The following is a 22,775-nucleotide window of genomic DNA, read 5'->3' on the forward strand; positions in this document are numbered from 1 at the left end:
TGATAGAGCTCCTTGCTTTGTTCTCCATCAAAACTATCCAGATCAATCCTCCCTGAGATTTGCTGAAGATTGCACTTCCAGGCTTGGAAACCCAACTCAGAATGTGAAAATGGCCTAAAGAGTAATCTTGTTGGCTTAGCCCCCTCTAAGACTGAACATTCAATATTTTAACTTGGTTAAACTTTTGGTTACTGATGCACAGTCTCCAAGGACCTGCTCTGAGTATAAAGATGCAAGCAAATGACAACTGTGACATAGCCATAGTAATGGTTATGTTTAAAATGGTGATAACTACAAAATTTGATAGAGATTTGTTATCTCCTCATCACACACTTTCTATGACATGTGTATAAAATCAGATGGCCTAGCTTGAAACACAGCCTCCTTACCTTTCCAGAATGATCTGAAGATACCAGTAGAAAATCACAAGTTCCTGAACTCAGATTTCCTGCCTGTGGTCACATGGCTTGAAATATACATTGGACTTACCTGACATCCAGGACTTGGTTATGGCTTGGAGGTCCCACTAAATGGAAGGAAAATTTCCAAAGCTGGTTGAAAATGGTGAGGATCATGTCTTTCCTTGAACTTCTTTAGAAATGAAGACTTCTCATGGGAATCCTAGCACCACTTCACCAGGAAAGCTAGCTGTCTTTGAAAGCAGACCTGTCAGAAAGCTGCCTCAGTAACTTCAGGCTCTCCTGCACTACCAGAGACTTGAGGTGAGTCATTTTGCCAAAGAGCTAAGTAACCACTTTCTTAGAGCTTTGAAACCTGTGGCTCCTAGACATCCTTACCTCGTTGTCATGGATGTGATGAGAAACAGGCTTCTCAGATGGCAACTCTCTTTATAATCTAGTAGTTGCTTCAGGCCATGTAATTTTTTCAGCTGTGTCTATCACACAGGGGAGGGTGCAATTTTGTGTCATGGTGTGCATCTTTCCCTGGTGTGTGAGTCACAGTGAGATAAGGTGAAGTGTCTGAAAGACATGCTCGCTGACAGTGATGACTTGATGACTCAAGTGCTGCAGATTTTCTAAGGCATCAATTTCCTCCCAAGAGATTTAAAATAAAAATCCCTCCATTTTACCTTTCAGTGATGGATGTTGTGTTATTGTAAAGCCTTTGTACTGCCAGCAGCAACTACTTAAGTACATACTACATGCTGTGGTTAAATCAGTCAATATAAATCTACTTGGATACGTTTATCATCGCCTCATCCTTTCTTCTTTAGTCTTCTCTGGAACAATTTGTGCAAAAGAACCTATCATTCCAAGACATCATTCAGACAGCATGAAGCATCATGAAAAGCTAAACCATACAGCAGGGTGGCTACATAAATGTACTGGAATGTATTAGCCAAAGTCCTTTGTCCAGAGTTCCAACTCAGTAACTGGTGTGCCATGGACTGCATGAATGGGTATCATCTTTTATTCCGTGGACTTTGCACTTGGTAGATTCAGGCATACCCACATGTAAAGATATGCTATCATTTTTTTAATAGGTGGAGCATAGGCGCCTGCTGTACTCTAATCTTCTGTTTGTTTATGCTTATTTATTAGCTAGGGTTCTCAAGTAACAGTGGTGTTAAGGTGGCGTGGCTGTGCCATGAAATGAGTGTATATGCACTCTGACCATTTACAGCGTGGTATCCTTTTTACCCCAAATCTAGATTTTGTACTTCAGATACAGCTTTTGTTTTTTATCACCTCAGAGGGGTTGTGACCCACTATGAAGAGAATCTCCCAGGGTAGGGTATCTTCATGTTGTTCATCCCTTCTTTTCAGTTCTAAACATTATTTTCCCACTTCAAATTTTGTAATCAAAAAGACATTCTGGCTTCATTCTCATTCCAAGAAACCTATTTTTCATCCAGAAATTTCAGACCTAAAACAGTGCAGGAAAAAAAAATACTATGGTAAAAAACTTACATATATTAAAAATTGTTTGCTTTTCTGGTATCCGTATCATCAGAAAACAAGTTAAACTGTTGAAACCTTTTCCTACATCAAAATGAGTTCATATTTCCAGCACATCTCAAGACTTCTGTCCCTTCTTGCTGAGATTATGGGGAGAACCACTGTGGTGTCAAAGGCTGCAGAGTAGGAGGGGAGCTGGTTGGATGCCAGCAGGCAGTTCAGGTTGCCACCTTGAAAGCAAATTTTCCTTGAGAATCAGGAATGACTTACAGAGTGTGGCAAAACTCATAGGACAAACAGTATCTCTAAAGGGAATGCTGCCAGGAAAGCTATTTAATTCTCATTTGTGTTTCTGACTGTGTCAAGAAATAGCACAGAAAAGCTACATCTTTATTTTGAATGTCCTTCTTTCCAAGGGCTCTTATTGGACTACTTCTACATATTTTATTCTTTTTAGGTAAATATCTATGGTGCAAAATTTTCCCATGTTATGAGTGATGAACACACACAAGAGCTTGGATATTTGGTAGTGATTCTATAGGTTTGGTGATGATGTGGTTTTTTGCAGAGCTGGAATATAGAAATGCATTGTGCCATCCAGGCTGAATCCATTGCTCTTTCTTGCTAAACCCCTGTGACAACTCCCAACACATATTTGTCAGCAAAGTTGCCAGTGTCTGAAGATGACAGGTAACAGGGATTTCTTTTATAAGATGATTAACCTACATTTCAACCCTATTAAAGAAGTGAAGAGAAACTGTTGCTATCCTCCTAAACATTTTTAATTTATTTTTCGTCAGTAACAACAATGCTACCGCTTGTTCCCCCAAGTCATGTTATATTGACCAAGAGGAAGGAGTGTGATGTTCATTTTCCTCAAGGGCATCTCTCAGACATGTAAGCTGACTTTCTTATTGATTTGTTCTTGTCAATATGTAATCAGAAGCATAGGGATCATTTCTGTTTTAGTCTGTAACAGATCATTTCCCCAGGGTACCCTACTTGATATAGGGGAATAGGGGTTTAGTTGTTAGGTAGTTATCTTCTTATTTAAACATGTATTTTACTGCTGTGGAGGGAGCATGAGTGGCACTGAGTAAAACAAATGTGAATTAAATGGACTTTAGGGGAAAGGCATTTTTGTTTTCTAAAATTCCCAGTGTATGGTTGAGTGTTTTATCATAAATAAGGTGTGTCTCAAAAAACTTTTGACAGATGATGGGAGAGAGAAAGCTTGGGCTCTTCAGGAGGTTTTCAGAAAACAAGGTCAGTACCTTTCAAAGAAAGCTCTTTTTTTCTTTTAAGTCTTTCAGGCAGTCTCAGGGATAAAAAAAATGAGTAATTTAACAGCCAGATAAAAGAAATCCTTCCCAAGCTGTTAAATGTTTAATACCTAACCAGGATCCTCAAAATTCTCTTCTCCACACTAAATAACGATATCTTATTAAAAACTTGTTAATTAGTGTGACACTAAATTCAAGTTTGTACAGGTCTCTTACACTTCAAGTTCTATCAGTGTACTATCTTCAAATTTTCACAATGCCTGTGTTACAAAACAATTCTAGTAACACTTCTGGAGCTATGTCTTGAAAACAAAAGGATTATGGATGAGTATCAAGAGCCTGCCTTCCTATTTGAACAAAATACACAGCAGTGGTAGGTGATAAGGCAAACTAATCTGCATCAAGACCCACTTGGTAGTAGCAGAAATGCAGGCATTTTGCAATAAAGACTCTTCTTAATTGAAACACAAGAAACCCACCTGAAATAGATATGAAAAAAGCTATATTTTGCCACATTATGCTAATACTTATTCTTTCTCATCTTTAACCTGTTAAATGTGGCTAGCTATTGATTTTATAGTTTTTTGTGAAGTCTTACTTTTGGACAGTGAGAGAGCATTTATATCAAGCAATTAATTTATCCCTGGTCCAGCTGGCAAAAAACAGTAGTCCAAGAGAGGACCTTATTGATGGCCAAGAACCCCATTACACAATGAAGACATCCATCCTATCATTGATGTCAAGTCCTTAGGGAGTAACCAGCACCAATTAACAAAGGCATTTTTACAACACCTTTAGATAGTCTATCCCCCTATGAGTGTTTTAACACTTTTAAAGAAAATTATTCTGTAGCCTTGTACAAAACAACACTGAGAGGGGATTAAAAAATAATAATCCTGCAGCTTACTCTTTTCCTTTCAGGGAAGGGAGGGAAACCTGGTAGTGGCCTGAACAGTTTTGCAGATTAGGTGAGGGGGTGGAGGTATGAAGTAGCTACACAGACTATTTCATCAGCCTACACAGACTATTTCATCAGCCTTGCTGTCCTGATTTCAGTGCTCAGGAGATCACAGCAGGGTGTCCTATGATGCTCTTTGCAGAGGCTGAAGCTGCAGTGGTGAAGATTTTGAAGACCGAAATGTCAAATACTTTTCCTTAAGTACCTTGAGACACAACCTTCAATCTTCAAAGGAAAGCAGAGGAGATTTATTTTCTAGTCAATTGTATAGCTCCCCTCTCATTGCTGAATTCAACTTCAAGCTAACCTAGAGCACCACAGGCACATGCTTCCAAGCCATGTAAAACATCCCACTGACAACACAAGGACTGATCCATTCATGGGCACAACTCTCTTCAAACACCTAAGGGCCAAACAACATTCACTTCAGATTTTCCAACACACTGATAATAGTTAAAGGGCTTAGGCTTTCCATGAATTAAGTACAACACCCTTTAGTTTACAGTTATGTACCTGGGTTCCTTCTTGTTTATGCACAGCTGGAGGTAAGATACATAATTTTTCCGAGATAATTTTAATTGCTTTAAAGCAAGGAAGAGATCCTGTGTATCTTCCAGCAGTAATTAAACTCACCATGTATGAAATGTCTTTGAAATAATGTTTTTTCATTACACAGAAAAGTGGTGTTCTGTGCTGTTATTTGAATGACACTCCTTCCTTCCTGCATACTGCTGTGCATTGAATTTATCATGGCAGTCAGAAAAGTCTTACTCCAAAACCCTGTTCTTCCTTAATAAACCCAGCTCTTCATTCACAGTCCTCCTGGTTGTTGTAACAACTGTGAAAATATGAACCAAACAGTGCAAAAATCTGCACATTTCTGAAGAGAGTGTTAATTCTTCTAGACACAAGTCTGAGGGAGGGACATAAAGTAGGGCAAAAAAATAAATGTTCACCAAAATAAAAGCATACAAAAGATGAAGTGTCTTACAAGCCATACAAGTCATTGCTCCTATTCAAAGTGAGTGGTAACTGGAAGCTCACTTTCTACTGACAGCTACTATTCTAAATTTCTAAGCAGATGCTGGCCACTCAGGTCCCTCTCCTTTAATGGATAAATCAAATAACTTAGAAAAAGGATTTTCAGATCTTCTTTTTCTGTTTTTTGGGAGTTCATCTGGACTGCAGGATCCCCCAGGAATGCATTCACTTTCTGTTAAAAGGCCATCCACACACGTTTAAAGCAGCATTTAAATCCCAGTCAAGTAATTCACAGACTGCAGACAGCCCTTTTTCAAGAGCAAAGGACATGCAAAATGGAAGCTATTTTGTTCTGCTTTATTGAAACCAGAGGGAGTCCCAATTCAGAACCATTTAAAACATTTATTAGGGTTAATCATTGTAGGTTAAATAAACCACAAAAACTACATTTTAGGGGGAAAAATATTATTAGGTATGATACAATTAATATGTAAAACAGAAGGTAAAGTATTAACAGATTGCAGCATCCCATACATGAAGCAAGTGGGTCCAGCCCAATCAAAGCTCTTATATAAACAAAACAGAGGAAGAGTACCTAGCAGGTGATTTTAAACTGGAAATTTATCACTGACTCTGGTATAAATAATTAAGGGTAGGTTAGTAAAATATTTCACTGTAGTGAAACAGTGTGATGACAGCCAGAATGCTCACACATGTAACTTATCTAGTCACGCTTATTCCCATGTGCCAGGAAGGATTAGAGAAGACATGGGATGACAAATAAGTTTTTCAGGTATTGATACAGACTCATATTACATTGCAGCACTTTAGATAACATGTTGTACTGTGAGCAAAAATAGTAAGCTTTTTGAGCGTCACTTTATTACTTCTAAGTTCCAATTCCTGAAAAATAATGGCTGGTTTTAGATTTCTCAATCTGCAAGACAAACATTTTCTAGAATATGCCATTTTCATGCACAAGAATGGCAAGTCAAAAATTGTACCTATGCATATCTCTATCTTCTTGCTACCTTTGATCCACAACTTTAAGTTCATAAAGGTGAAATGATCACTAACAGAAAAATGTACTTACAGAATAAAATGTGTGGTATATGGGAACCAGACATAGCGAAAAAACACTACATGTCAGCAGAACAATACAAAACTGTACTTTATATACACACATATATGCAGAGCATATACAAAAACTAGTTCCTTCATAATTTTTTTAAAACTTGTTCATGACAAGCCAGAAAAGCAACTCACCCTCAACTGGACAGTCACAGTCCTGAGTCACAGTGCAAACAAGCTCCACCAAATATCCTTGGCACTACAGCCTGTGCCTCAGTCCTGCTGCCAGCTCTCTTGAGAAAATCAGTCTTGGACAAATCCAGCACCAGCTGGCTAACCAAGAACTGCAATGTTGATATTATAATTATTATTATTATTATTATTATTATTAGAGAAGATCAGTTACACAGTCAGGTGCTCCAGTACAGTAATTCAGCTTTTCACCAGCCATAAACTACTAAGAGGAATTCCAGTTGCTGCTAAAACTTTCAACTCTGAAATTGGGGGTTTTTCTGTCATTTTTCTGACTGTTTATGAAGGGTGGTGGTACTTTCCAAGAAACACAAGCAACCAATGGAAGCAGAAATCATTAAATTTACATTTTTAAATCACTATTTTTTAAACAAACAATTGCCCCATTTGAAGAGGCTCCACCTTGGCTTTGACAAACAGCAGAGTGGCAACAATATTGTGAAAAGTGAGCCCTGTGTTTGAGAAAATGTGAGATGCTCTGCACAGCACATTGGCCTGTTATTTTTATTCTGGCTTCAGACTTCCCTAATGAAGCTTCCAGTAACCCAAATCTCAAGAACTTATACAATCAGATTCCTTATTGATTGAAATATTTTTCTGGACTAAAAGCAGAATAAAGTGATTTAGATTTGCCCTAACAAAAGCAAAACCTCTTTAGTCACCATTCAAATTTTAAAATCTGTCAGAGATCCATTGTAAAAACTTCCAATTTAAAACTATTTTAACATATAACTCATAAAGCTGTTCTGATTCACATACTGCTCAAAGCCAGCTGTCAGAGCTGCTTGTTCAGGACAACATCCCGTAAAGATCAGTATCAATTGCCATTTCTAACATAAATTAGAGTATACAAGGTACTCACAAAATTGTCTTAAAAAGCTTTCAGACATCTCAGTTAGGATTTAGTAAGTTTTGAGATGCCATTGTAGAAAAAATAAAAATAGTCAACAATGATTTACAAAAGCTTAAAAATCAATTATGGATAACTGCTATATATTGAACTAAAGTTTATGGCACCTCTAGAAACACGTGTTTGATCTCATCTTCTTTTCTGGGTAACTGGTCTAGCCTCTTACTGGGTTTTACATAGGAGGAATCAGATCTCTTCCAGCATTGGGTCATGGACCCATAAAATGTATGAACCTGTGATGTTGGTAAATTTGGTATTTCCTTAGCACTGAAGGCCATGATAAGCTTTTCCCTCCCCAGCCAAGTGAAAGAGCCAGGCATCCCTGGCAGACTTGCTTGTACCGGGATGGAATTAAATGTTCCCTAAAGGAGCCCGTCTCCCTCCCCTGCTACCAGCAATGATTACTGAATTTTCACTTAAATAACCCTACATTATCAGTTAAATATTTGCTGCAGTGACACAGAGACATGGATCATAAATCAGCACAGCTGAAAACTGAAAGTTTAGCCAAAATATCCAAGGCCGTACTTTCTAGAATGAGTGTTTTCAAAAGAGGCCAAAATATAGGAGAAACTACTTATATGTGAAAAAACAATGCAGCATAGGTTCTCAAATAAAATGCAGAGGGATATTTCCCACCTATGCTACTCCTAACCCTCTGGAGACAAAATGTTCCTGTTGATTTTATCTGGCTCTGTTTCAAGCCCTAACAATTAGTGACATTTTATCTAAGCAATCTCACAAAATAAACCAGCCAATAAGGTCTGGTTTTCTATGTATCAACACGGAAACAACGCTCTTGGCTGCCTGCTCATGATTTATTGTGGGAAGTTATTTTTCCCTTATGTTTGCTTTTATAAGCCCTCCTGAAAATGTGCAGTGGTGATAATTTTCCTCATAAGAGAACAAATTAATGTTGTGGAATTCAGGCTGGGCTCTGGTTTTGAATATTTCTTACTCTAATTCCCACTTCCAATGAAATTGATGAAGAAGATAAATTTGGATTTTATCATCCCAGTCACACACATTCATAAAAGACAGAAGTTGAAAACACATACAGTTTTACATTACTTCTACTTCATAACCCTCTATAGGAATTCTTTCCTCCACTGCATTTCCAAGTGCATCACGCTTCAAATATATCACATGGTGTGCCTTCCACACCACATCCCCACACAATTGAGAAGATTACTCCAAAAATTCAGGGAATTACATCTGTAAGCAAACATTCACATTTGTTTTTTAGATTCCAGCCTCTAACCCCAAATAATATTGTGCTCTCTTGTGCAGTTTTTTTGTACAGAAATAATGTTCTTTGAACTCAAATACCTCTTGGAGCACAGCAGTGACACCACAAGGAGTGGGGCACTGTGGCACCCTCTCTTAGAAACCAAGGAATATGCAATGCTGAAGACAGACAACTTTGGTCTGGGGCACAGATCTGGAGGAACCCTGGTAAGCAGTGGGTATTAACCCTGTATTTATGCTCATTTTACATTTTCAGCAACTATTGAAACCCACACCCTGCACAGGGAATCATTCCACTCTACACAGTGGCTGCATTTTCACTTCTTTCTGAAGCACACTGGAACTATATGGGGTCCAGCAGTTTCCTTCGTGACAACTCCTTCTTCCACATACACAGCACTTCCTGACACAGATTTTGACTTCCAGTCCATAAAAACTGCATTCAATCATCCTTTGGATCCTTTTTTTTTCTCTTCAGTTAGCAAATTCAGTCCACTTCTTGCTGATGTTTACTGAAAGTAGGAGATGAAGCTGCAGATTTAGAAAAATCGTGAAGCAGAGTCCAGCTAAAAAGATGGCAGAGAAACTGTAAGCCAAAATTCAGGTTTTATGGGATTTTTTCACCATATTATTACAGAGAAAACTCTAAAAACAGGCCAAGTCTACTTTGCAAATGTAAGAAGATAAGTTTTTGCAGCAAACCTAAATTTTATTTAAAAACTGATCTTTTTATTAAAAAAAACCCCAACAAAACAGTCACTGGTTTCAACAGAGAATTGGAGTACTTTGACATTGTAATTTTGACAGGATATTAGAGAGGATTTTCCAACTGGGTTTTGCAAAATCCCTTTGAAGTAAAGCCTTCTGCTTCTGGTCCTTGCGTTATTGCTCATGGGAAGTATTGAAATTACTGCTTTCAAGATAAGGAGCCACGTCACTGAGATCACGAAGTCCTTTCTCAGTGAAAAAAAAAGCAAATGATGCTGTTTTTCAAGTAAATCTAAAAAGATCAAGTTGGGTCAGCAGCACCGCCTACCCGTCTGTGAAGTCTGCCTTCCAAGTTTGATTGCTCCATTGTTACTGTTTTCATGAGGATCTAAGGGTGGAATTTGCTGACCTGAAACACATGAGGAGACATGAATTCAATTTTCCTGATGTAAGAACAACACACCATGCAGGTAACGTAGAATTTAGCTTGCATAAGAATTACATCTGTGAAATTTTACAAGAAAACAACTGTACCTTGAATATTTTCCCTTGTATCCTACTCATGAAAAAAGACTTTCACATTAAAAAATATATATGAAATATGGCTATTGAGAGGACATGGAGTACACTGAAATTATATTATTCATGAATTTTTTTTAAATAGTCATCTTACTGAGCTCCTTGCAACTTAAAAAGAGAAAATTCTCATCTTTCTCCTAGTTCCACCTAAATGTGAATGGTGCAAGTTTAAAGAGATTGTGCCCCTCCTAAATCTGCATGACATTTAGTCCTAGCACACTGGAGTTTTACAAAGCACTGTAACTAAACACGTGGTGCCTACAATTGACAAAGAAAAACAGATCTGTTCTTTCCATTGAATCCCTTCCTCTTTTTTAGGCATACCCATGTCTTTCCAGTTGACAGCTTTGATTTCCTAACATCACCATCACCCCTTTCCTTGCAAACTCTCCTGATTTTTTAATCATCTTATGGAGCAATTATTTAGAGTGTTTGAAAGAATTTCAGCCATTACAGAGGAGCCAGAGATCTCTCCTGGGGCAGAAGGGCACTGCTCCAACTCCCTCCCCTGTGTGCCCTTGTAGTACTGCTGCATCTTTTGTCTAACTGGCTTCCTATTAGTGGAAAACATACAATGTGCTTAATAAGAAGAATAACAAATGGAAAAAAAATTCTCTCAGGTCCAGTCCATCCTCTGTCTCTCTCTCTCTGGTATGCATCTGGCTTTTGCATTAAAACCTTGTGTGAGCTCTCCATCAGTACCTTGAGATTTTACAGTCATGGTAATGTACTTTCCCATCACTTTGTGGATTTCCTAAAATTTTTTTCTGAAGCTGAATCCTTTTTTATGAATTATTCTTGGGTTTACCATTACCCATGTTAAATAACATGAGTTAAAATATTTAACATTTGTTTCTTATATACCACTTTCAGAGAACACAGAGTTCCTGTGAACAGCTCATCATAATCCAGGTGGATTTTACAGCTTAGATTTCCCCATCCTTTGCTTCAGTTATTCACAGCTCTCTCTTACCAAATGTTCTATGAATTATGTACCTATGCTGAAGCCTGAGTCCTACAAATTATTTGGGGGAGTGGTTGTGGGTGGGCAAGTTTAAAGCATTCAGGTAAAATCCAATCCAAATGAAATCAAACAGCAAAATTTGATCTTTAAAACTTGTCCTTAAATTACCTTCAGCCAAGATTCAAATTTTCTCTTACTCAGTTAGCTCTGCACAGGTATGCTGTACAAGAAAAGTGTGACTTTTAAAGCAGGTAATTTTGTGTATTTGTACAGCTGAATGAGGAACGGAGACCTCCTCCCATTACTAAGGTAAAGATACTGCATCTGGTCCAACAGAGTGAAAAATGTGTATCTTGAGGGCCAAAGCATGTATAAGCACTGACATTATAATGTTGAGCTCTATTTGGGCCACTAAACTATCAACTTCACATCCTGCTTAACATTCTGTTCAGACTTCATGTTTGTAAAGTAAAATAAAAAGCAGAATAGGTGGTTATAGACCCAGCTGTTACATGCATTAGTGCTGTTGGCTTTGTTTGGAGACAAAGAGAATCCACTAATTCTTAAAACTCTAGAGAGTATGAAGAACATGGTATCTGTGAGAGGCTTTCCAAGAAGGCAGTGCTGTCGTCATAGAGACCTGCAGGGAACTTGTCCATTAGGTACCTAACACTTCCAAAGGGCTTTCAACTCAGTCCTAGCAAAATAAAACTCTGTCAATCTGACCCAGCCAGAGCACAAAGTAGCTAAAAAACCTGGCAACTCCAGACATGGCTTCCATAAAAAATTTGTCATTAATCAAATACCTCTAAACGTTTGTTCTTCTAACAGTCACTTTGGAAGAGGGGAGCCTTAATGTGCAAACTTTCATTTTAGAAACGAAAGCCTAACTTTCATTTTAGAAATGCATTAAACAAAGACATTAACTCTATTTGCTTTTCATTCAGCTTTTCATATTTCCTGTGAGTTTCAAGTCTTTTCTACGGTACTCCTGATGTGTATGCCAAGAAGCAAGCAAACTTATCTTTGGAGGAAAAACCTTGCAGGCTTCAAGGTCAGCAGTTTGTCCAGTTCAGACCAGGACACAATATATGTTGCTAAGAATCACCCAGATTTATGTAATTTCTCAGAACAAACAAAACCCACATAGATAACAACTATAAATAATAAAGACAAAAAAATCTCTAGACCTATTTGCTGCTTAGTTATTCTTGAACTTAAGTACTGTTTGTCAGGAACTAGCCATGTTTTCTGCTGTTTTGATACCACTACCCCCTCCTTGAACTCAATGTAAGGAAATAAATGTTTAAACAGTCTAAACTTTTACTTTATTCGAGTCTGAGAATATTTTTTCAGTAGGTGATTCTTGCCTCACTTATTACTTCTCTTATTACCAGAATTATTAAACCATGAAGTTAAACCATTTTAGTTTTAGTAACAAGACATCCCTGCCCAAGCAGCTTTTACCATGACAGGAATAACTATCTCGGAGCGTAAAACTCAGTCTAACACCTGAGAACCAGCTCCACAGCAAATGATACAGTGATTTTTCATCAGACATCAGGGAAAGTGAATAAAAAAATCAGTCAGAAATCTGTCTGACTTATTGTCTTTCCCTAGGCCTCCCTGACAGTAGGCACTATAACAGAGAAACGCCTAAGCAGCAGGAGAACACTAAGGATGAGGAGTGAAATGCTGATCCTGCATCTACACTTCCTGCTTCTAACCCAGCTCAATCACTATTGCCACCTAAAAGCACTGTGATCATCTCATCTTGTCATTCAGCTCCTGATAAATATGGCATCAATATTGCTGACACCAACTCAAATATAGCTGCCACTGAGTCAGGATCAACAGAGGTCACAAACTGAATTACTTTTGGAAAGTATATACTCATTTAAAATTTGCATCTCACTGGCATCCATAGTTTCTGTTCCAGAGTTATAAAAATATCCCAGTATTGAATACCATAAATTAAAAATGCTGTAGGTTATTTCTTTCATGCAGTTTATGTCACAAAGAAGCAGCAGTGCTCTGACATCCAGCCCTGCAATTCTCATGCTGAAGAAATAAAAACATTAAGGCAATTCCTCTTCAAACTGAAGACTGCTTGGTAAAGACAGTCAGCTTAAAAGCACCACCAGAGATTGAACTCCTAGAATAATAGAATGGCTTGGGTTGGAAGAGCCCTTAAGATCAGGGGGGTTCTAACCCCCCTGCCATAGGCAGGGATGTCACTCACCAGATCAGAGTGCTCAGGGCACCTGGCCTTGAGCACTTCCTGGGAAGGGGCATCCACACCCTCTCAGGACAACCTGTTCTCATCTCTTGCTTAACTTAAGATGACAAACTAGACCACAAATAGTCTTCACCCTGTTTTGAAGAGCAGAACACAACTTGCCAGCTTGCCAAAGATCAGCAGGAGTGTGTTTTAGGATTCCAGAAATAGTTATTCACAGAGAATGCATGCACATTTATCTAAGAATTCTCCAGCTGAACTGGTGAAACAAGGAACTTGGGGATAAAATATTACTGAGCTGGTATGAAAGTTCCATATGGCTCCTATTGCTGATATTCCTACAGAGTAAGTTGCTGACTGCAATTTAAAATTTGATTTTGCACTATTATTAAATATAAGATTATATATTTCAATTTTATTTCACTAAGGTTCAGACCATGTTTCACAGATTTTGTGCAACAAAACTGTTTGCAACCATCCACCTCTGCACATTCCTGAAGAGGTCTTGGTGTCCCTCCATTCTCTCATTCCAGTAAACACTGGTGTGTAAAATAAGAAGTGTCACAAGAGACTGCTCAAATGTAGGGTTACAGAAATTGTCACAGTTCTGAAGTGAATCATCCAGATTAACAGATGAAAAGCATTAAACCAATTGCATCTCCTCCTTTCTGGCATGTTTGAGTCGGGCTGAGGCAGTCCAGGATGAAGGTCAGAGTCTTCGCCAAAACCTGGTAGAGTTCCAACTCCTGCTACTGAATCTGAGGTTTGTTAAGAGATAAATCAGCACTGTGGGCGTTGCTGTTCTAAGAGTGCCAGAGGCAAAGAGACTGGGAAATGGGAGGGTGGAACAAGAGGTAAACAAAATGGGAATGAAGAAAAATGAAAAGTGGACCAGAGAAGCAGGGACTGGGTAGCAGCTCAGTGAGCAGAACTTGAAGAAACACACACAGGGAGTGCTCTAGTGCAGCTGGAAGCAGGAGGCATCATGAAAGTAATAAAAGCTGCTCACTTTACTCCTTTTTTAATGTGATGCTCCAGTTGGAAGCTTTGACATTCACTAGCTCAGAATCGGGCTTGGAGCTGAGCTTTTTGCTCTTGTTTGGGTTTTTAAACATGAAAATAGTTTCATCATTGACCTGTAAAAGACTGCATGAAAGGAAAGGTTGGGATCAGCCCTAAAGCTGAGCATAAGGCTCAGTAAAAAACCTGCAACAGTTACCATGATGACAAAGGGACAAACACAACAATGCATTGAACAGATGACTCATTTACTGTGGAAACAGATGTGTTGTGATCAACCTGAACTGGCACATTCAGATGATGAAGTCAAGTCCCAAGGACTTGCAGAATCACAGAATATGCTGAGTTGGAAGGGACCCACAAGAATTAGCAAGTCCAACTCCTAGCCCTACACAGGATACCCCAAGAGTCACACCATGTGCCTGACAGCATTGGCCAAATGCTTCTTGAATTCTGTCAGGCTGGTGCTGTGACCACCTCTCTGGGGAGCCTGTTCCAGTGCCCAAGCACTCCCTGTGTGAAGAACCTTTTCCTAATATCCAACATAAACCTCCCCAGACACAACTTCAGGCCATTCAAGAAGCAGAGTCCTGCTATCTAACACAACTATTACTCTAAGGAGAAGCAGCAATCAGCGTCCTGTGCAGTGGCTTTCTCTGTCTTTCTCTCCATCTTCCTGAAAATCATGTACCAGGTAATTTTAGGGGGCTAGAGGAAGGTGAAATACATTTCACTCTGCCCCAGAGAAGCAACCTAACACCTGTCAGAGCTCAGGTGAGCTTTTCTAATGGCTCACCTGAGAAAGGGTTAACTTCAAGCAGGGTACAACAGCTACACAATGCCCAGAACCACCTCCTCAAATTGCCAGCTGTATCCCAGCAAGATGAGCCCCTACAAACCTCATTAATAAAGAACAGCCACCTGTGAAGACAAGGCAGAGCAAAGCAGGCACATCTGATCCAACAGTTTTAGCAGTTTTCTGTACCTGTAGGACTTAAAACAGTCCCACTTCATATCTCCCCCAATTCTTTCATGCTCTGAAACCTATTTCAGTGGTATTTTAGAAGTTTCTCACAAGAATTATAAAGCTTGGCTCACTAGTCTGTCTCTAGTTCTTTCCCCTGCCCCCCCCATACTTATACTGATATTAAGATTTCCCCTATTGACTGTTTACTCATGTTGTAAGTTTTCATGCAAGGGAACACAATAAATAAAACTGACTGCATAAGTAAACACAGTTAAGTGGCAATTATTTTAATAGTCCTAATAGCACAGCTAACAGCATCTCCATGCAAGAAAATAAAGCCTTTGGTTTGGTTTGATCTAAAGCAAAAGCATAGACTGCTGACACAAGTTCTTGCTAGGGGAAGCAGCAATACAACTATGTTTTGCTCATTTAATTAAAATCTCCAGAAAAAAACCCAAACAAATATTTAAATCTTGCATGTATCAAAGTAAACAACAGTATTCCTAATTACTTAATTACTAAGATCCAACCTCAGGTCCTGCTGTAATTAACTTTAGGCTATGTCAGTTTCTTTACTGACATAGCCCAAAGTTTTAAGTGCTCTCCTTGGAGAGGGATCCAGTACCTCACATGTTTAACTTTAGGAATAGTCCAAAGGTCATTAAGTTTTTCTCCATTCACTGAAGTCTGAAAGCAAGAGGAGAACTAATCCTGAAACACAGGGAACATAAACTGTAAAGAATATAATCTCAAATATTAGTTTGGACAATGTTCTTCCATCCTTTCACATGCTGTATAAAAATCAGTTATGAGTTTGGACTACCTTAAAATTGGCATATGTCAAATTTCTTTGTAACCTAAATGTATTTTTTTTCTTAAAATATCTTTCATAGACCTCTTCAAAGTACTTCACAAATATCTGCAAATCAGTAGATAAAAGGATGAAAACCACCACACTCCTCACTCACGAAGCTTGAAGACTGTCTATCTGCAATTCCACCTATCCAAGCCCATCTGAGTCACTGTAAACACTGAGTGTCTGCTGGAGAGTATTCCTTACCCATTCCACAGGTATTTCATACCTTCCTCTTTAGCTTGTCCAGCATACAGCTGGTTAAACTGTAAACTCTAGAGATCGAGTTTGATTTGGTTTTTTTAATCTCCCAGTATTTCTAGGAAACGAGTATTTGGGTTACATTAAATATTCAATATATGAGCTGCTGGCAAGGCATCAGAAAATCAATAGCTTCATACATTTATAACTGAGCATTTACCACATGAAAGGTTGAATCCCAAGACAGAAACTGCTCTAATTAGGAAGCCTCATCTAGGAAGAATGTTCTTATCTGGATTTTAAACATCAGCCTGTCTCTCCTTCTCATAGTATAAGCATCAGTGTGAGTGAGCGTGCTAACCCCTCTTTGCACAGTCTCCACAGAGTGTTTTGATAATGCTCTTCCCACTTCCTTCTCACCCTCAACAGAGGATGCTGAAATGATTTAATCTTTCCCCCTTGGTAGCACACTGATCTCAAACTTTTCTTGGATGGTGCCTTGAGCAATCTGATCTACTAGGTGGCACCCTTGTTTGTGGTGGGGGAGCTGAACTAGATGATCTTTAAGGTCCCTTCCAACCCAAACCATTCTATTGTCCTATGATTTGCCAGACTTCAAAGAAAACAACCCATGGCCATAATGTTTGTTTTGTTTAAGCCCAAGTTTATTTCATGTTTTGCTTAGCTAGATATTCTTCAGCAGCCTGCTTGTCCCAGGGCCCGCTCCCCTGCGGAGCTGCTGGGGCATTAACCAGGGAGCCACGGGCTCGGCTCAGCCGCGCACCCAGGGCGGCTCTTACGTAACCCGCTCCTTCATATCTGGGCCACCTTCACGCTGAGGTAGCAGGCAACACACACAGGCTGCAGAGAAACAGCTGGGTGTGTACCAGATTTGAGTAAGGTAACTAAGGCTTATTTGAGCTGGTAAATGAACAGGTGTCTGAGAATTGCAAGGGTATGATTGCCACTAAATGATAGTACACACTGGAAAGCTTGTTTAGTCTTTGAAAACCAGCCAGGCACAAGCAAAGATCAGTGGGCTAAAGTCCCACAAACAAGAAGGGGCAATACAGAACTGGTATGACCCCCTGCACAGGCACAACTTTATTATACTGGTATTGTATAATACATTCCTGGCATTTTTGCTGCTGCCAAAAAACCGGCAACAAGGAGCCACTGTGCCTATGATTCTTTTAAGGCTGGGAATAAAAAGTTGATAACATTTGTTCCTATAGAAACTCAGCTATTAAAAAAGAACTACTGGAACAAATTAAAGAAACACTGAACTGTTAAGCCCTTTTTATGACAGAAACCTTTAAAGAAAGACATTGGGAAAAAATCTACCTCCAGTGAGGAATATACAACTGTATTAAAAATACTCATTTCATGTTTACAGAGACATAAATCAGTCACGTGATATTTCACAATCACAGCAACCCTTCAGCCAGGAACTGCTAAACAAACCCAGGCTAAGTACAGTCGCTTATCATTTGAAATCCCATGGGTACAGCAGAACCCAGGAGCTGCAACGCGTTACCCAGCTCAGTGCAAACTCCCATAGAACAATGACCTTGTCAATTCTTGTGCTCAGTCTGCCTCTTCATCCTTATTTGCCCAAGTATAGCGACTGCAGAGTACCTCTCCAGCCAAATTTGACCCATCTTCAAAAAAATCAGAAACTTTTACTGATTTTAGTCTTTCACATGTTGCATTTTCTTGAGACAAATAAAGGACGAAAGATTTGTGTTGAGACTGTGCTATGAAGATATCCCTCTAAGCAGCCAAATCCTAAAATTGTGAGAGAAACTTATTTAAAAAATCTTTTAAGCACAGTGTAATATAATAACTTTAGAAATGAAGCAATCTTTCTATAATCTCTGTTATTTTTCCAAGATTTATCTGGCTGTAAACAAAACATACCAGTTCCCCTTTTTTCTTTATGCCTTCTTCCTATCATTATGAGTATACATTTTTTCCATCATACTATTTCACTCCATTCACAACAATGTCCCTGGAAAGGGACAGTTGTTAGACATCTCAGGAAGGAAAAATTTTTATGCTAAAATGCCCCTGGGAAATGAAAACCATAGGCAAGAAGGAGGTAAATTTTTTAGCTAAAATAAAATGAAGTCTGCTTAGGCTATCAATTTCAAGGAGGATTAAATAGAGAAATTCTCCACACATGTTGGAATATCCTTTCAAATCTAGACTTTAAAATAGATAACACATACAGTCTACCTGCAAAGTCCAAGGTAAACAGAAATTGCTGCTTCCTTGTTCAGAGGCTAGGGAGCTGCACCATGCCCTTCATGAGCAACACAGGGACAAGGGCAGGAGCTCTCAGGCAACATGAAAGCAAAACTAAAGCTGCAGAGTGACTTTTAGGGCATCACACAAACAAAATTAGCCAGCAGAGTTGGAGACATTGCCACAGGAGGATTTCATACACTGAAAAGGCAGAAATGTTGCTATGCAACTTGGGCAGAGACAGACTTTTTTGGAAATTGCACTAAGACTGAAGTGGTGAAAAACATGAGAAAGTTACTTATCAATACTTTCTGTCCAGTCACAATCACACTAATTAATTCTACTGCTAATCAAGCATTTTTCACTTGGTTTCCACTATATTTCTATAAACATACTCTACCAACTCTCTCCTTTCTCTCTGCTGAGTGCTTGATAAGGTCACAAGTAGATCCACTGAGACCAAATATTTCTATATATAGAAGTAATTGCCTGTGGAATTAAGTGCACTTGCCTGGGTATCTAGTTCATACTAAATTTAATTTAGCTGATTTTCCTCGTCTATTATATTAATTATTAGGGACAGTGCACATTGCCAGCTGCAGCAATGCCTATCAAAGCTGGAAACTAATTATCTAATTATGTGGCAAGAATGAGTTCCTCTGCAAGAACATCCACAACCATCAGATGCAGACAAACAAGTAAACTGTAACAGGGAAGAACCAGTTCCTCCAGACACCCATGTGGCACACACCTCTTTTTTAAAAGGAGGCAAAAGAATGGTAGTGTATTCTAGGAATACTGGTTCTCATTGACCATTTCAAATACATCCCATGTAAGCAGAGCAAACAGTTCCACAGGCCCCATCACAGGCGAAGCGTGCTAGACAATATCAGCTAATTAAAAATATGTGAAATTCAAAAAAATAAAATAATGGGAAACAAGGAAAGGAAACAAGGTTGAGTGTCTGGACATGCTGTCTCCTAGGTCTCTGCACCCCAGAAGAAGATTCAGGGAGAGGAGGAAACAGCAGTAGTGGAAGAAGATCAGACCACGGATCTCTTAAGAAATCTTAACCCATACAAGCCTGAGGGAGCAACATCGTTCTTTATAATCCCTGCTGTTTTTGAAAGGTTGTGGAGAAAGGTAAATGTTATATCTGTCTTCAAACAGGGACATAACAAGCCAGGGGTCTACAGGCTGGTTAGCCTCACTCTGCTTCCTGGGAAAACCCAAAGCAAATCCTCTGAGAAGCTGCTTCTGAGCACAAGAAGGTGAAGAAGGTGACCAGGACCAGTCAGCATGGGCTTACCAAGGGTTAACCATGTCCAGCCATCCTGGTTGCCCTCTATGGCAGCATGACTGGATGTTGTTTACCTTGACTTTGGCAAGGCTTTTGATGCTTCTCCCTACAGCATCCTTGTACGTCAGTGTTGGGATGCTACAGCCTAGATGGGCAGGCTGCTAGCTGTGTGAGTAGCTGGCTGGAACATCCGACTCAAAGGTTAATGGTATGTGTCTACCCATAGGCCAGTTACCTTGTTTAATACCTTTTATCAGAGCCTGAAGGATGAAAAAACAGGCACCCAAATCAGCCCTCAGATGACACCCAACTCTGAGGTGCACCCAGTAGCCTTGAGGGCAGGGCCGCCCTCCATAGGGCCTTAGGCTGGAGGCAGATATGGGTCAAAAGGAGCCTTTCCTTCAGAAAGGACAAATGCCAAGCACTACTCGTGGGAAGGAAGAGCCCCTGGCTATGAGAGAGGTTGGGCACTGGCTGCCTGAGAAGCAGCTCTGCCCAAAAAGGACCTGAGGGAAGCAATCTGAGCATGAGCCAGCAGCATGCTCTGGCAGCAGAGACAGCCAGCAGCAAGCCATAGGAACCAAGACAGAACATTAGGCAAAGTAGTTATCCCCTCCTAGATGTGGTCCAACACCACCTGGGTCACACTTGTTTTGGGCCCCACAACACAAGACAAATGTTGACAAGCTGGTACAAACTCAGAGAAGGGCTGCAAGACAGTGAGGGCTGGAGGGCTTGCTCTGTGAGGAGAGGCTGAGGAAAAAGGGCCAGCTCAGCCTGGAGACACAGTGGCTTTGGTGTGCCACAAAGCTGCCTGTCAGTGCCCATGGGAAGGGCTGCTGAGAAACTGAACAGTGAGGTGCACCCAGGACAGGGAGTGAACTGAATGAGAATAGGCTCTGGCTTGGTGTGGGGATGTCACTATGGGGACTATTTGAACAACTGCCCAAGGAGGTTTTGGAACCTCTGCTCTGGAGCCCAGCCAGACAATGGCCTGAGCAATCTGGTCTGAATTCACTACCAAGTCTGCTTGGGCAGAAAGTTGGACTCAAGCTCTCACGAGGTCCCTTCCAACCCACAAAATCCTTCCCACCTGCAAACAGTGACCAGCACTGGAAGCCCTGGAAGGCAAACTGAACAAGACAGTTTTTCTTCTCCTCATGACAAGTGCCAGCCTCATCATGTTTAGAAGGCCTGGAGAGAAATGTATCTGTTTTTGTTTGGGTTTTTTTTTAATGTATTCCACTGCAATGACTACCTTCCACTTACCAATGCCCTCCAGGAGAATTTATCAACACTTAAGTTTTTTAGCAACATGATAAGATCAACAGTACTGCCTCTGCAGCAGGCTTGGTCTGAAACAGCAGATGTGACCCAGGCCAGGATTTATATACAGATTTAGAAGGAACAGGCTTACTCTGTATCTACTATCTACTATGTTTTGCTCTGGTGTATTCAAAGCTGTTCTTAGTTTACATCTGCATAAATAGCTGCCATACCACAGGCTTCATAGGATTTATTGATGTCCTTGGGAAAGTAGTTTATAGACCTGAAACAGACAGCTATTTTCAGAAAACTTCTAAACAATCAAAATTAATTAATTAAAGAGAACATATACTTACTTATTCCTTGAAAAAGTTCTTCAATGTTAACAGCATTCTTTGCACTGGTTTCAACAACAATTGCACCTATAGATTCTGCATATTCTTTGGCATCCTTCATAGGAACCTCCCTGAAAAGAAAATAAAACATTTATAAATAAAAGAAGCCAAATTAAAAAAAAAAAATTAAGAAAAAACCCCAAACAACCTCAAACACAGCCTGAGCGTTAATATGCTCTTCATCTCCATAAAAGCAGTACTGTCTTTCTTCATATGACATTTAGATAATCCTATTAAAATACATCAAAATTTCAACAAAATTGATCAGTCTGCAGATTTCTGCAACTTGCTGCTGAATCCATGCCTTGCGAAAAGGAAGAAAATTTAAAGAAAATCACATTTGTTTGTGTTTTATATTTGACTTTGATAAGAAAAGCACTCTCCACATGCCAAATGTTCGAACATGATAGGGTACAACAGTTGTGGATGAAAACGACAAGAGCATCATGTGTCTTGGTCTGCAAGCAGCAAGGAAATCAGAGATTCTGAAGTAAGAAAACCACTGACTTTGAGAACATCAGCAACAGCAATCTATGAATGCCAGTTCACTGCCATTTCACCAAACTGACACCATCTGAAAATCACCAGCAGACCAAACACTCTCATTTTGTAACCAGTACTTCATATGGCAAAAGCTGGCAAATGCAGTTTACAGCATTCAAAAAGACCTCTGCTTTAAACAAGCCCCATGCTGGCCTTGTATCTCTGTGAGCCAGGTGGCAGAGCTGGATCTGCCCTTGTGCACTGCTATCTGTAACCACCTCTACTCCTGATTTTTGAGCAGCAGCAGAATCTGCACCGACTGCTTCACCCCACAGCTCCAATACACCAATCCAGAGACTCCTCGTACAATTTCCTCCCAGTGTGAGCGTGTCAGACACGTCACTCAGCTTGGTGTCATCAGCTGGGTGATGTGTCTGACACGCTCATACCCTTCTGTGTCATTACTTGCTATGAGTAGAAAAGTTGCCCATTTTTTTAAAAGGTTGCAGAGTTCACAGGTTGGGCCAGTTGCTGCCAGGGTGGAGTTCTAACTGTTTGCTGTTGTAATCACCTGTTGTTAATAGTTTTTCGTTAACTACCTGTTGTTGATAGTTGGGAATTCCCTTTTTTTGTCGAGTGGCACCCTGCTGCTTCCTGGAGGGTGGCACCCGGGGGACGGTGAAGTGGAGGGGACATCAGGGTTGGCATGCAAATGAAGAAACCCCTCACCAAACCTAGCAAAAACCCCTAAAAACAACGAGCCAACATGGAATTAAGGGATTGAAGTGATGTCTAGACGTGAGGAACAGAATCCAGTATCTGCTAAGACCCTTTTTACCCCTCACCCTAACCTAAAAGATGTTGGCTAGAAAGAGGACCGCGAATGTCAAACCAAAGAAGCAGGAATCTCCTGGTGCTCTGGGGAGGATGG

At 39.9% G+C, this 22,775-nt stretch overlaps 1 protein-coding gene and 1 long non-coding RNA gene across 3 annotated transcripts in view; one reads left to right on the forward strand and one right to left on the reverse strand.

Moving 5' to 3' along the window:
• The first annotated feature begins 419 nt into the window (after positions 1-419).
• LOC118701791 (uncharacterized) lies at positions 420-12,181 on the forward strand. The gene is made up of 5 exons (XR_004982582.1): positions 420-722; positions 2,488-2,609; positions 2,720-2,816; positions 8,665-8,829; positions 11,821-12,181. It is a non-coding gene; the product is annotated as an uncharacterized LOC118701791 (long non-coding RNA).
• Positions 5,524-22,775, reverse strand: part of RAB31 (RAB31, member RAS oncogene family) — a 62,160-nt gene continuing 44,908 nt past the window's right edge. Inside the window, exons 6-8 of one of the 2 annotated variants that reach the window (XM_036406681.2) lie at positions 21,323-21,432; positions 9,659-9,739; positions 5,524-9,188 (exon numbers count right to left, since the gene is read on the reverse strand). In XM_036406681.2, coding sequence (XP_036262574.1) covers positions 9,097-9,188; positions 9,659-9,739; positions 21,323-21,432 — 283 coding nt within the window. In that variant the 3' untranslated portion in view covers positions 5,524-9,096. Of the gene's footprint in view, positions 9,740-21,322; positions 21,433-22,775 lie in introns of both variants that reach the window. The other variant, XM_036406682.2, reaches the window with a different exon arrangement.

This window comes from Molothrus ater, chromosome 1 (genome assembly GCF_012460135.2).
Source record: "Molothrus ater isolate BHLD 08-10-18 breed brown headed cowbird chromosome 1, BPBGC_Mater_1.1, whole genome shotgun sequence".
NCBI lineage: Eukaryota > Metazoa > Chordata > Aves > Passeriformes > Icteridae > Molothrus > Molothrus ater.